We start from the raw sequence: 13,410 nt of genomic DNA, 5'->3' as shown, positions 1-13,410 counted from the left end.
CCAGGGATCGAACCCGTGCCCCCTGCAATGGAAGCATGGAGTCTTAACCACTGGACCGCCAGGGAAGTCCTTAAATGGAGTTCTAATATTTAAACTCCCAACCAAAGTTTCTGAGGAATTAGACAAAAGTACTTTAAAAATTCATAAAGAAGAAAAAACAAATCCACAAGTAGCTAAGTGGATTTTTAAAAGAAAGGCAAAGAAGAAGGAACAAATCACTAAGAGGCCATATTTATAACATACAACATATACTAGAGTATAAAGCCACAATAACAAAGAATATGGTAATAGAGCAGAAAGAGGTAAAAAGAGATCAAAACAACAACAGACCCTGGCATACATGATGTTTGGTGTATGACAGATATAGCCTCACAAAGCGGGGAGGGGAGGATTTGTAATGACTTTGCCGGCACTTGCATTCTCTCACATAGATTCTTCCTAGTTTTTAGTCAAAGCTCTATAGATGAAACTAACTATTCCTATTTTAAAATCTCTATCATATTAATGACACAATTTAAATGCCTTATTTCCTTTCTCCTACTTCTATACCATTCCAAAGAAGCCTATTTGAAAAACCTATCCCTTTGAAGCCTTCTCTCTCTTTAAACAGAAGTATGTTACTTCTCTGATACTGCATAAAAGAACTTTTATGTAAAGAAAATAGACAATATTCAAAATAAAAAACAAAGAGAAAACAAAACATTTTGTTTCAAACCTAACCTTAAAATGTGAAAGTAAAACCTAAAGTGATAAGAATATATATTAGGGTTATATATGCGAAGTACATCAATAATGCTGGGAAAAAACATTAATATATTAGCAGATTAAATTAAAATATTATACTTACTGAAGTATCAGAGTAACCAATCGAATAGCTTCCACAGCAACATCATATTCCTTATCAAGTGTCATTGATACAATGCGATCCTGAAGAAAAGTTATACATCAAACCAACCATGAACAGAAAGTAAATGGAGACAGATCTGAGGTAATGTCTTTGGGGGAGTTCATGGAAGACTAATGATAGATTAGTCTAATGATGATTAGGTTAAATGGAAAGCTTTACTATTGAAACCATATTATCATAGTCCTATGCACACACCAGGAGGTGTTATAAATGTTTATAATATAAAATTTTTTTCATCAACTGGCATTCTCTAACAGAGACAAACCTTACCTTGCAAAATTAATATAACTATAAAAAAGCTGTCTATGAAAAAAATCTTATTTTAAGCAGGTGAGCCTTCTATTGAAGGTAATGAATAAGAACTCATGTTGGTAATATCTTTTGTAAAGCAGAGATTCATCTATTTAATACAGGTTCATTTAAAGAATATGCAGTAAAGAATATGACCTAAACACTTGTTATGGTAATGTCATTTGCTAAACTAGCTAAAACGAGCATTTTTAAAGTGAAAAAGAAAATATGCTAAGCATCTTACCTTGAATCGGTTAGTGAATAGCTCCAATTTGGGGAATAATTCTCTATTGGTATACAGACTTTGTAGAGCTTTCAAACACTTCAGCCTGACTTCTCCTTGCTTCAGAAATACAAACAAAAACACAACAGAAGCAGTCAATTCTATGCCATAAAAGTTGAAAAGATTTTCAAGTCTATATGAAGACTAAAGTCATTTTCAGCTTAATCATTCAATTTACTTCATATTGTAATTCAACATAAGGTGGAACCAAGCAATTCTATTTGCACTTACATTTAATTAAAAATGCATTAAAAATCCCTTAGTTACTTGAGAGTAAGCTACACCTTTTTCAAATGTGTATCAACTCTGGTTCAACATGAAATACCTCCCACATTATACTGTGGCACTTCGAGAGAATTTCTGACCTATGATTTTAATTAAAGAAGGGTATGTTAATTTGTCCTTCCTGTAGAAAAATCTAATTTCATATTAAAGGGTCATCATTTATTCATTTCACAAATATTTACTGGATACCTTTTACTTTCCAGAAAGAGCAGTTAAGAAAACATGATAAAGGGAAGAATGTTTAAAAACAGAGGCAAAATGATAGAGTGATGTGTCCTGGGGTTGCTATTTACTAGGGAAATATAATAAAATCATTAACTTGGAGTAGAAGGTGTTGGTGATCAAAGTGCATTCCGGGTCATCTAGAAATTTAGCCAACTCTCAAATGATTAAAAAGAGAACGAAGTTTCTGTGTTCAAAAAGCAACATGCTGGGGACTTCCCTGTGGTCCAGTGGGTAAGACTCCACGTTCCCAATGCAGGGGGCCTGGGTTCGATCCTTGATCAGGGAACTATATCCCACATGCCACAACTAAGAGTTCGCATGCTGGGACTGAGTCCACGTGCTGCAACTAAGAAGGCTCCATGCTGCAACTAGGAGTCCGCATGCCGCAACTAAGAAGCCTGCATGCCGCAACTAAGAGTCCACATGCCCCAACTAAAGATTCCCGCATGCCCCAATGAAGACCCGGGGCAGCCAAAAAAAAAAAAAAGCAACATGCTGTAACAGTAGGAGTCCAAGTTTTGGAACCAGACAAAGCTAGATTTCCAATTCTATAGCTTAGTAGCTACATGAGAGATGACAAGTATATTAATCACTCTGATACTCAGTTTTCTCATTTATAAAATATGATACTGACTTCATAAGGTTGTTATAAAATTTGAATGCTGGTAAAAGTTTTAACAACTAGCTCTGGGGGACGGGGCCCTGAATTGTTGCACTTGCAGATTTCTGTGATGTGATTACTCCCTCCATGGCCAATTTCAAGCTACCAATGATACTGAACTCATATAAGTGAATGGATGTGCATAATCACTCTCTTGAAAGCTGATTCAAGGTAGCTCGAGCACACCACTGAATGAGATAATGCTTGCTGGTAAAGTCTCTAGCACATAGGAGGTACCTCTGGTAGATGCTCTTGAGGCCCCGCCCAGATGTCCAAATCCTAATATACAAGGCTAATCTTCCTGCTTCTTCCTGTATTGACAGCTAATGGCGCTTACCTGCATCTTTCTCTGGAGAATTGACCATGGCTGAAAAGAACCACCTGGTACAAAGATTCCTATGCTCTACCTTGCCTCTCCTGTCCACACCCTTTCCCTCCTTCAGGATGAGGCTCATAGCCAGTGGGGAATGATATAGGAGGGTAAAAGAGCCCACCCTCCTTGCCTCAGGACAGTACAACCTCTGAAATTTTTCAAAATTCCTTCTGAGACGATGCTCAGACAAAATTTCTTCTGAAACCACATTTCTGTTAGTGTGTCTCCTGCTTAATCTTATATTCCTCACTTTCTTAGAGGCTTCTCAGGAGAATACAAACTTCAATGTATCACTAGCACAAAAATCTCTGACTAAGGCTGGGCTTCTAAGGAATGTGACCTGAACAGTTGGTACCAAGAGTAGTCCTAAGAAGCAGACCTCAATGATGGGATTCTGAGGTTGGATCACTTGAAGGAAGGACTACTATGAGGAAGGACTCAATTTCTGGTTGTAAGTGAAGTTAACGATAGTCTCTGACACAGAATAGCAGCCATTTGCTAATTCACTTGCGGGTGAATGGAGATGTGCACTTAGCTTGTACAACATGCCAAGCATTTGAGGGATGAGGGTAATTAATAACTATAAGGACTATGGACTAAGGACTATGGCTGTCACTGAGACGCTAAACAGAGAAAATGACAGGCTAATTAATCACCAGTTTAAATCAACAACTGGCAACATTTAATGAGATCCTTATCTCCTGCAGATAAAGAGCTGAACATATTGAAGACCAGACCCAGAACTCAATTTTAAGGGTGGCAGAATTTAAGGGACTTTGCATCCCAAGCAAGTCTACGCCAAAATCAGGGCCATATAGGAAAGAAGTGCAATTTCAAAGAATAACTGGTGGATGCAGCTGATAACCTTCAACTCCAAGTTTCCCATGAACTTGTGGGTCTGCAAATAAGTTTCATGTTAGAGGGTAGCATGCCTCCTCCACCCACCCCTCCCCTCGAATATATGGAAACCTCAAGCGAAGCAAGTACCTTAAGGACAATGCTAGTAGCCCTCCTCATGCTCTATACTAACCTTCCCTTGTAGCTCCAAGCTAAGGTCAAATTTCAGCATAGCCCAAATGGGGAAGTACTGGGTCTGCTAAAGGAGGAGAAGGATTATATGCTATAGGTGCTGCAGGAATGGGCCAACTTGAACCAGTAAGAACCAAGAGAGTGTCTGCTGAAGGTACTGGACTGGAAATGGGAATATCAAACAGGATACGACAGAGTTTTTGGATATAGGGCACTCTCCCTTTTCTCAGGATTTAAGGCTCATGGAAATGGCCTAACGCATTGCTGGATGACTCCTGGAAAAAGCAACGTTGCATATTAATGAAATAAGAGATCCGAGAATCGTTGTGGCAGACTGTGAAGAAAGGCATTTAAAACACAGTAAAGTATGCCATAAAGGATCTGTTGTATAAACTCAGAAGACCTACTAGTTGAGTATGTTCCTCAGGAGGGCCCAGAGAATATTGTTTACCAAGGCAATAAAGAAAAGACTGGTGATGGGGGCACAGGCATTGCCGAGAAACTCCATAACAGCTGTATTCTGTAGGCTAGAGCTGGCACTAGGAGATACTCAAACAGAATTCGGCTTCCAGTACAATGAAGATGATGAGATCACAGAACAGCAGAAAGAAAGTAGCATCAACTAACTAGTAGATGCAAGGTGGGCATAATAATTATAATGGGCAGCAATGTTGAAGAGCAGCCCATGGGGATCTATGGAGATGACTCACAAGATATGGTCTTCCTGGAGGCAAGATGTGGAAAGCCAACGAAAGTATTATGTAATATGTATCTATAATCACAAGAGATCAACAACAGATAAGCAAAAGACTAAAGATAGCTGACCCAAAGTAAAATCATAACCCCAGATGTAAGACAGCATGTAAGAAGTTTCCTTACTTGTAACTCTAAATTTAAAAACAAGGCCAGAAAAGATGAAATTACTCTATCCATTCAAGTTCACACAGCAAATTATAGGTAGAACAAAGACATCAGTCGAGTTTTATCTACACTTTGTCCAACGATGCCTCCCAATCAACTACTTCTCCTCCCAAATCTTGGTTCTTTAATGTACCAAATCTTGGTACATTACAGGGACTTAATTAAATAACTTAATAATAATGTCTAGCAATAACTTAGATGAAAAATCACTTGTATTTTTGTTAATTTCTCTATTTGGGGGCTCTACTGTACTCTGAAGGTATTTCTACTACAAAACATAAATGTTTTGTTGTTTTGCTATTACACAAAATCTTATTCAGATCTGAATGCTATTTAACAGTGCCTAACCCATAGCTGCTGCTCAATAAATATTTTTTGAATGAATAACTATATAATATAAAAATAAGAAAACAAACAAAAAAGAAACACAGAAAAATAAAATAATTTGTTGAGGGAGGGAGCTGGGCATATTTGTCAGAGACACTAATCTATCAGCATTTTTGCAAAATTATTTTTGAAAAAAATGTTAAGAGCTATAAAAAGTATTGTGTAGCATAATGGCATCATTTCATAATGAGTTGTATTTTAAAGGGACAATTTTCATGCTTCTAGGAGAAAATGCTGATTGTTATTAAAATGCCTATGTATAATGTTAACACCACAATGGGAATAAATGAACCAAATTCAGGTGGCCTGTCAAGGAGCAGATTTTTTTTTTTATGTGGTGGGGTGAAGGGAGTACAGAGAAGATAGTCTTTGTTGTTATTTTTTGACAATTTAATTGAGACATATTTGACATGCAAAAAACTTCACGTTTGTTTGATGCATTTGGACATATTCATACATGCATGGTGCTATTATAATCAAGGCAATAAACATACTCATCACCTTCAAAAGTTTCCTTTTAACACCTCCCCCCCTTTTTCATTTGGTAAGAAGAGAAGTCTTGAGAGGGACATTGTTATGTACTATTAGGAAAGAGAGTCTTGTTCATGTAGTCTTTAGACCTCCACTTGGCTCCATAAGAATAGGCCTTAGCCTTGGAACACTCCCTTACCAAGAGATACAGTAGCCAACAAAAAACACCATGGCATCGTAGAATGAAAGGGCTAGGCAGCTGGCTCTGGGGGTGGGGTGGTGGTGATGAACTGACTGATCTGCTGGCCTCCCTCTGGCCATATGGGGATAAATAGGGATATTGATAATCTCTCTGTTAACAGGGAAAAGCTGGTGCAATGCATGAGGGTGGAAATGTGAAATGGGTCCTAAAAAGTGTAGGGAAACAATAATCTGGGCTCTTGGTCACATTTGCGCTCCCATTTCACGCCCCCCAACTCTCAAGGTGTCTTAAGGGTCACAAATGATGTCTGAGAGAAGTAAAGGGGTCCCATGCAGGAAATTTTACCTGATCCAGGTGGCTTACAGGCCTCAGCTAAAACCTGTTTCACTCAATGTAAAACCACCTATGGCACTGCTGAAAACAAAAGTGTTGAAATGAAGTCCTTCTTCGAAAGTGAAATATGGAAACTGAAGGACGGATATGAACAGGAGCCAGGGGAGTCTCATACAGCCTGGTTGGTGCATCTGTTTGATGAAGGGGCACTGCAGACTTTAACTATCTAGGGCTGAATAACACAGTTAGGGATGGGGCCAAGATCTCTGGGTCCCCGTTGGGGACCAGAGGCCCTATGCCCCTGTCAAGATAGAAGGGAAAAGGGGAGAGGGGAGCTAAACTTTTATGGGGCCTTTGGATACTGGTGCCCAAATGACAGGTCCCCATAGAGGCAGAATTAAAATAGTAGGTCTGGGAAGAATGTAGTTACCCATGGAAGACAAGTCCACATGTATTTGTGGATGAGATTCTTTGGACCATTTCAGGTACTGATGATCCTGGTTCCTACTATTGAATACGTAATAGGCATTAACATTTTGGCTGTGTACGGTACTGAAAACCACCATTGCCTCAAGCGGTATGTACCACAACAAGGACAAATTCAAGCTTAATGGGCCAGCTGCATTCCTAGCCTGCTCCAGAGCTGGCCAAATCATGGTGCGTTGTTCAACAAAAATACTGTATCTACGGTGGGGAAAAGGACATCGCTCTGTTAATTTGAGACAATACAAGCAGCCCAATCAGGCCAGTAAGGAAGGCCTCCAGAGTTTGGAGGTTGACAGATTACCAAAGGATAAATGTAGAAGTTTCAGCTTTTGCCCTAGCAGTTTCTGATATTATCACCATCACTGAGACAGTGCAACCCATATGGAAAACAAGTATGCTGTTGACTGATCTGGCTAATGCCTTCTACTCGATCCCTCTGAAGAATGAGGTCATGACCAATTTTTGTTCTCACTGAACAGCCTACAATATACTTTTACTGTACTCCTGCAGGGATACCTAAATTCTTCTGTAATATGCTACCAGAGGGCAGGGCTTGATCTTCAATAAGCTCAAGTACTACAGAAATTTTAGTCATCCCTTATATTAACGACACGGCTACAATGCTAATTTCATGGTGGCTACAGTGCTGCACTTAGTCACTGACAGAATGATTAGTACCAATTTGACTATAAATCCAGATAAAGTCCAGGCCCTAGGCACAGCAGGTGCAATTCCTAAGGCCCAAGATTCAAAGGTGACATTATGGCATGGTTTACTGACAGCTCTGTGAAACTAAAGGCAGATGAGGTCTGCTGGGTTGCAGCTACCGTCTGAACCAGTAAATGGCCATCTTTTGACTATCAGGTGTGGGCATTCTAATAGGTCAAGCTCTGCACTGTGGTAATGGCAGTGCAGGCCACCTCTACTACCATTCCTTGATACATTTTTCACCAACAAATGGGCTGTTGCCAATGACTTAGCCATCTGGTCAGGCAAATGGCAACTAAAAGACTGGACTATTAATGGATCCCCCATATAGGGAAAAGAACTATGGCAGCAGCTTGCTCCCTGGGAAGAAAAAAACATATGTCACTTATGTAGATACTCATGGCAAAGGACCTTTTTTTTATTTTTAAATTTTTATTGACGTTAAGTTGGTTTATAATTATTACTTTCAGGTGTACAACATACTCAGTATTTTATAGATTTACCCACCATTTAAAGTTATAAAATATTGGCTATATTTCCTATGTTGTACAGTACATCCTTATAGCTTACTTATTTTATACATAGTAGTTTGTACCTCTTAATCCCTACCCCTATCCTGGCCCTCCCCACAGGTAACCACTAGTTTGTTCCCTATATCTGTAAGTCTGTTTGTTTTGTTATATTCATTCATTTCATTTTTTAGATATAACATATAAGGTGAAAATGCAGAATTTGTCTTTCTCTGTCTGACTTATTTCACTAAGCATAATACCCTCCAAGTCCATCCATGTTGTTGCAAATGGCAAAATTTCATTCTATTATATGGTTGAGTAATCTTCCATTGTATGTATGTATGTATGTGTGTGTGTGTGTGTGTGTGTGTATATATATACACACACATATATATACACACACACACACACATACAATGTATATATACCAAATCTTCTTTATCCATTCATCTGTTGATGAACACTTAGGTTTCTTCCATATCTTGGCTACTGCAGATAATGCTGTTACAAACACTGGAATGCACATATCTTTTCAAATTAGTGTTTTCGTTTGCTTTGGACATAAAACTAGGAGTAGAATTGCTACATCACATGGTAGTTCTATTTTTAGTTTTTTGAGAAACCCCCATACCGTTTTTCATAGTGGCTGTACCAATTTACATTCCCACCAACAGTGTATAAGGGTTTCATTTTCTCCACATCCTGGACAACATTTGTTACTTGTGGTATTTTTGATGACATCCATTTTGACAGGCATGAAGTGATATCTCACTGTGGTTTTGATTTGCATTTCTATGGTGATTAGCAATGTTGAGCATCCTTTCATGTGCTTGTTTGCCATCTGTATGCTTTCTTTGGAAAAATGTATATTCAGGTCTTCTGCCCATTTTAAAATCAGGCTGCTTGGTTTTTTGATATTGAGTTGTATGAGCTGTTTATATATTTTGGATATTAACCCCTTATCTGCCATATCATTTGCAAATATTTTCTCCCATTCAGTAGGTTGTCTTTTCATTTTGTTGATGGTTTCCTTTGCTTAAACGATTTGCAAAAGATTTTAAGTTTAATTAGGTCCCATTTGTTTATTTTTGCTTTTGTTTCCTTTGCCTTAGGAGACAGATCCAAAAAAATACTGCTACAATTTATGTCAAAGAGTGTCCTGCCTGTGTTTTCATCTAGGAGTTTTATGGTTTCAGGTCTTACACTTGGGTCTTTAATCCATTTTGAGTTTATTTTTGTATATGGTGTGAAAAAATGTTCTAATTTCATTCTTTTACATGTAGCTGTCCAGTTTTCCCAAACCACTTATTGAAGAGAGTGTATCTTCTCCACTGTACAGTCTTGCCTCCTTTGTTGAAGAATGACTATATGTGCATGGGCTTATTTTTGGGCTCTCTATTCTGTTCCATTGAACTATGTGTCTGGTTTTGTACTAGTACTATACTATATTGATTACTGTAGCTTTGTAGTGTAGTCTGAAGTCATGAAGCATGATACCTCCAGCTTTGTTCTTTTTTCTAAAGATTGCTTTGGCTATTCAGGGTCTTCTGTGATTCCATATATGTTTTAGGATTATTTGTTCTAGTTATGTGATAAATGTCATGGGTATTTTGATAGGGACTGCAATCTGAAGATTGTTTTGGGTAGTATAGCCATTTAAACAATATTAATTCTTCCAATCCAAGAACAAGAGATATCTTTTCATTTTTTTGTATCATCTTCAGTTATTGTCATCAATGTTTTATAGTTTTCAGAGTACAGGTCTTCCATCTTGCTTAAGCTTATTCCTAGGTATCTTATTCTTTTTGATGCAATTTAAAAAAGTATTTATTTGAGTACAGTTGATTTACAATGTTGTGTTAGTTTTAGGTGTAGAACAAAGTGAATCAGTTATACATAAACATATATCCACTCTTTTTTTAGATTCTTTTCCCATATAGTCTGTTATAGAGTATTGAGTATAGTTCCCTGTGCTATACAGTAGGTCATTATTAGTTATCTATTTTATATATAGTAGTGTGTATATATCAATCCCAGTCTTCCAATTTATCCCTCCCCCACTTACCCCCGGTAACCATAAACTTATTTTCTACATCTGTAACTTTATTTCTGTTTTGTAGATAAGTTTGTTTGTACCCTTTTTTAGAGTCCACATGTAAATGATATCATATGATACTTGTCTTTCTCTGTCTGACTTACTTCATTCAGTATGGCAATCTCTAGGTCCATCCATGTTGCTGCAAATGGCATTATTTTGTTCTTTTTTATGGCTGAGTAATATTCCATTGTATATATATATATACCACATCTTCTTTATCCATTCCTCTGTTGATGGACATTTAGGTTGCTTCTATGTCCTGGTTACTGTAAATAGTGCTGCAATGAACACTGTGGTGAATGTATCTTTTCAAATTATGGTTTTCTCTGGATATATGCCCAGGAGTGGGATTGCTGGGTCACATGGTAGCTCTATTTTTAGTTTTTTAAGGAACCCCCATACTGTTCTCCACAGTGGAGGTACCAGTTTACATTCCCACCAACAGTGTAGGAGGGTTCCCTTTTCTCCCTCTCCAGCATTTATTGTTTGTAGATTTTTTGATGATGGCCATTCTGACCAGTGTGAGGTGATACCTCACTGTAGTTTTGATTTGCATTTCTCTATTAGTGATTTTGAGCATCTTTTCATGTGCTTTTTAGCCATTTGTATGTTTTCTTTGGAGAAATGTCTATTTACATCCTCTACCCATTTTGTGACTGGGTTGGTTGTTTTTTGGATATTGAGCTGCATGAGCTGTTTGTGTATTTTGGAGATTAATCCCTTGTCGGTTGTTTTGTTTGCAAATATTTTCTCCCATTCTGAGGGTTGTCTTTTCGTCTTGTTTATCGTTTTGCACAGCCTTTGCTGTGCAAAAGCTTTTAAGTTTAATTAGGTCCCATTTGTTTAGGAGGTGGATTGAAAAAGATGTTGTTGTGATTTATGTCGAAGAGTGTTCTGCCTATGTTTTCGTCTAAGAGATTTATAGTATCTAATTTCATTCGTTTACATGTAGCTGTCCAGTTTTCCCAGCACCACTTATCAAAGAGATTGTCTTTTCTCCATTTTATATTCTTGCCCCCTTTGTCATAGATTAGGTGACCACACGTGCATGGGTTTATCTCTGGACTTTCTATTCTGTTCCATTTGATGCAATTTTAAATGGGGTTGTTTTCTTGCTTTCTCTTTCTGACAGTTCATTACTAGTATATAGAAAAGCAACAGATTCCTGTATATTAATCTTGTGTCCTGCAACTTTACTTAATTCATTTATTACTTAATAGTATATTGGTGGTCATTTTAGGGTTTTCTATATATAGTATCACGTTATCTGCAAACAGTGACAGTTTTACTTCTTCCTTTCCAATTTAGATGTCTTTTATTTCTTTTTCTTCTCTGATTGCCATGGCTAGGACTTCCAATACTATGTTAAATGGAAGTGGCAAGAGTGAGCATTCTTGTTTCTGATTTTAAAGGAAAAGCGTTCAGCTTTTCACTGTTGAGTATGATGTCAACTGTGGGTTTGTCATAAATGGCCTTTATTATGTTTACATATGTTTCCTTGATATCAACTTTGATTAGAGTGTTTATCATGAATAGGTGTTGAAATCTGTCAAATGCCTTTTCTATGTCTATTGAAATGATGATGTGGTTGTAGTCTCCATTTTGTTAATGTGGTGTATTACATTGACTGATCTGTGGATATTAAACCATCCTTGCATCCTTATAGTAAATCCCAGTTGATCATGGTGTATGATTCTGTTTATATATTGTTGAATTAGGTTTGCTAATATTTTGTTGAGAATTTCTGCATCTATATTCATCAGAGATATTGGTCTGTAATTTTCTTTTTTTTGGTAATATCTTCGTCTGGTTTTGGTATCAGGGTAATGGTGGCCTCATGGAATGAATTCAGAAGTGTTCCTCAATTTTTTGTAATAGTTTGAGGATAGATAGTAGCTCTTCTTTACATGTTTGGTAGAATTCCCCTGTGAAGCCATTGGGTCTTGGACTTTTATTTGCTGGGAGCTTTTTGATTACTAATTCAATTTCACTACTAGTGACTCATCTGCTCAGATTATTTCTTCCAGATTCAGTCTTGGAAAAGTGTACATTTCTAGAAATTTACCCATTTTTTTCTAGGTTTCCAATTTGTTGGCATATAACCGTGCATAATATTCTCTTATGAGTTTTTTGTATATCTGAGTATCAGTTGTAATTTCTCCTCTTTCTTTTCTTATTTTGTTTATTTGGGTTCTCTTTTTTTCTTAGCGAGCCTAGCTAAAGGCTTATCAATTTTGTTTATGCTTGCAAAAGACTAGCTCTTGATTTCATTTATCTTTTCTGTTGTCTTTTTTGGGGGGTCTCTATTTTTATATTTCCTCTCTGATCTTTATTATTTCCTTCCTCCTGATGACTTCGGGCTTTGTTCTAACTCTTTCAGATGGTAGGTTAGGTTGTTTATTTGAGATTTTTCTTGTTTCTTGTAGGCCTGTATCACTATAAACTTCCCTCTGAGAGCTGCATTTCTGCATCCCATAGATTTTGGCAAGCTGTATTTTTATTTTCATTTGTCTTGAGGTGTTTTCTGATTTCCTCTTTAATTTCTTCATTGACTTTTTTTGTTCTTTTTTTAGTAGCATGTTTTTGTGAAGGACCACATGCTTGTGTTTGCAAAGGAACTTTTAAAATAAAAACATAAATGGAACTCGTGTCAATCAAGTTTGTGCCCAGTGGGCTGCAACAATTGCCTGGTGGGTACATCGATGGAAAAAGGAGTCTACTTCAGATGCAAAAATGGGCCAGAGCCCAAGAGATAACCCAGAAGTCTAAGGATGTAGTACAATCTTGTGATTCTTGTCAATATACTCAAATCATCCAGAGAGAAGAACTGGGACACATTAACCAAGGACTGGGACTCACCTGGATCTGGCAGATTGTTCACATCAAACCCCTGACCACCAGCCACAGGCAAAGATGATGCCTCACTGCCATAACACCTAGTCAGGCTATTGTATAGCTACTCCAGTCCGGCATGTGGATGCTGAAACATAGCTGTCCTTGAATAAAATTTATGTCATATTTTTGGATACCCCATGGGACTTCACTCTGACCAAGGAACATCCTTCACTGCCCAAGCAAGACAACAATGGGCACACTCTCAGGGACTATGGCTACTAAACACTCCAGTGCAAGGAAAACAGGCACTGCAACACACGTTGGGAAATACTGAGTTTGGTTGTGGTGGAAGTGGACTAGGCAGCCATGTGCTTAGGCTGTGCCTGCAAAATCACAATCTCAA

At 37.6% G+C, this 13,410-nt stretch overlaps 1 protein-coding gene across 2 annotated transcripts in view; it reads right to left on the bottom strand.

The window, feature by feature from the left end:
- STAG1 (STAG1 cohesin complex component) overlaps positions 1-13,410 on the bottom strand; it is a gene marked incomplete at its 3' end in the record, with an annotated part of 425,107 nt that overhangs the window by 99,495 nt on the left and 312,202 nt on the right. For both annotated transcript variants that reach the window (XM_082840023.1, XM_082840022.1), the window contains exons 11-12: positions 1,443-1,541; positions 848-927 (exon numbers count right to left, since the gene is read on the bottom strand). In XM_082840023.1, coding sequence (XP_082696149.1) covers positions 848-927; positions 1,443-1,541 — 179 coding nt within the window. The remainder of the gene's footprint in view (positions 1-847; positions 928-1,442; positions 1,542-13,410) is intronic.

Source organism: Leucopleurus acutus, assembly GCF_964270905.1.
Source record: "Leucopleurus acutus genome assembly, chromosome: 5".
In the NCBI taxonomy this organism is placed as follows: domain Eukaryota; kingdom Metazoa; phylum Chordata; class Mammalia; order Artiodactyla; family Delphinidae; genus Leucopleurus; species Leucopleurus acutus.
This window is presented reverse-complemented; position numbering and strand designations above follow the sequence as displayed.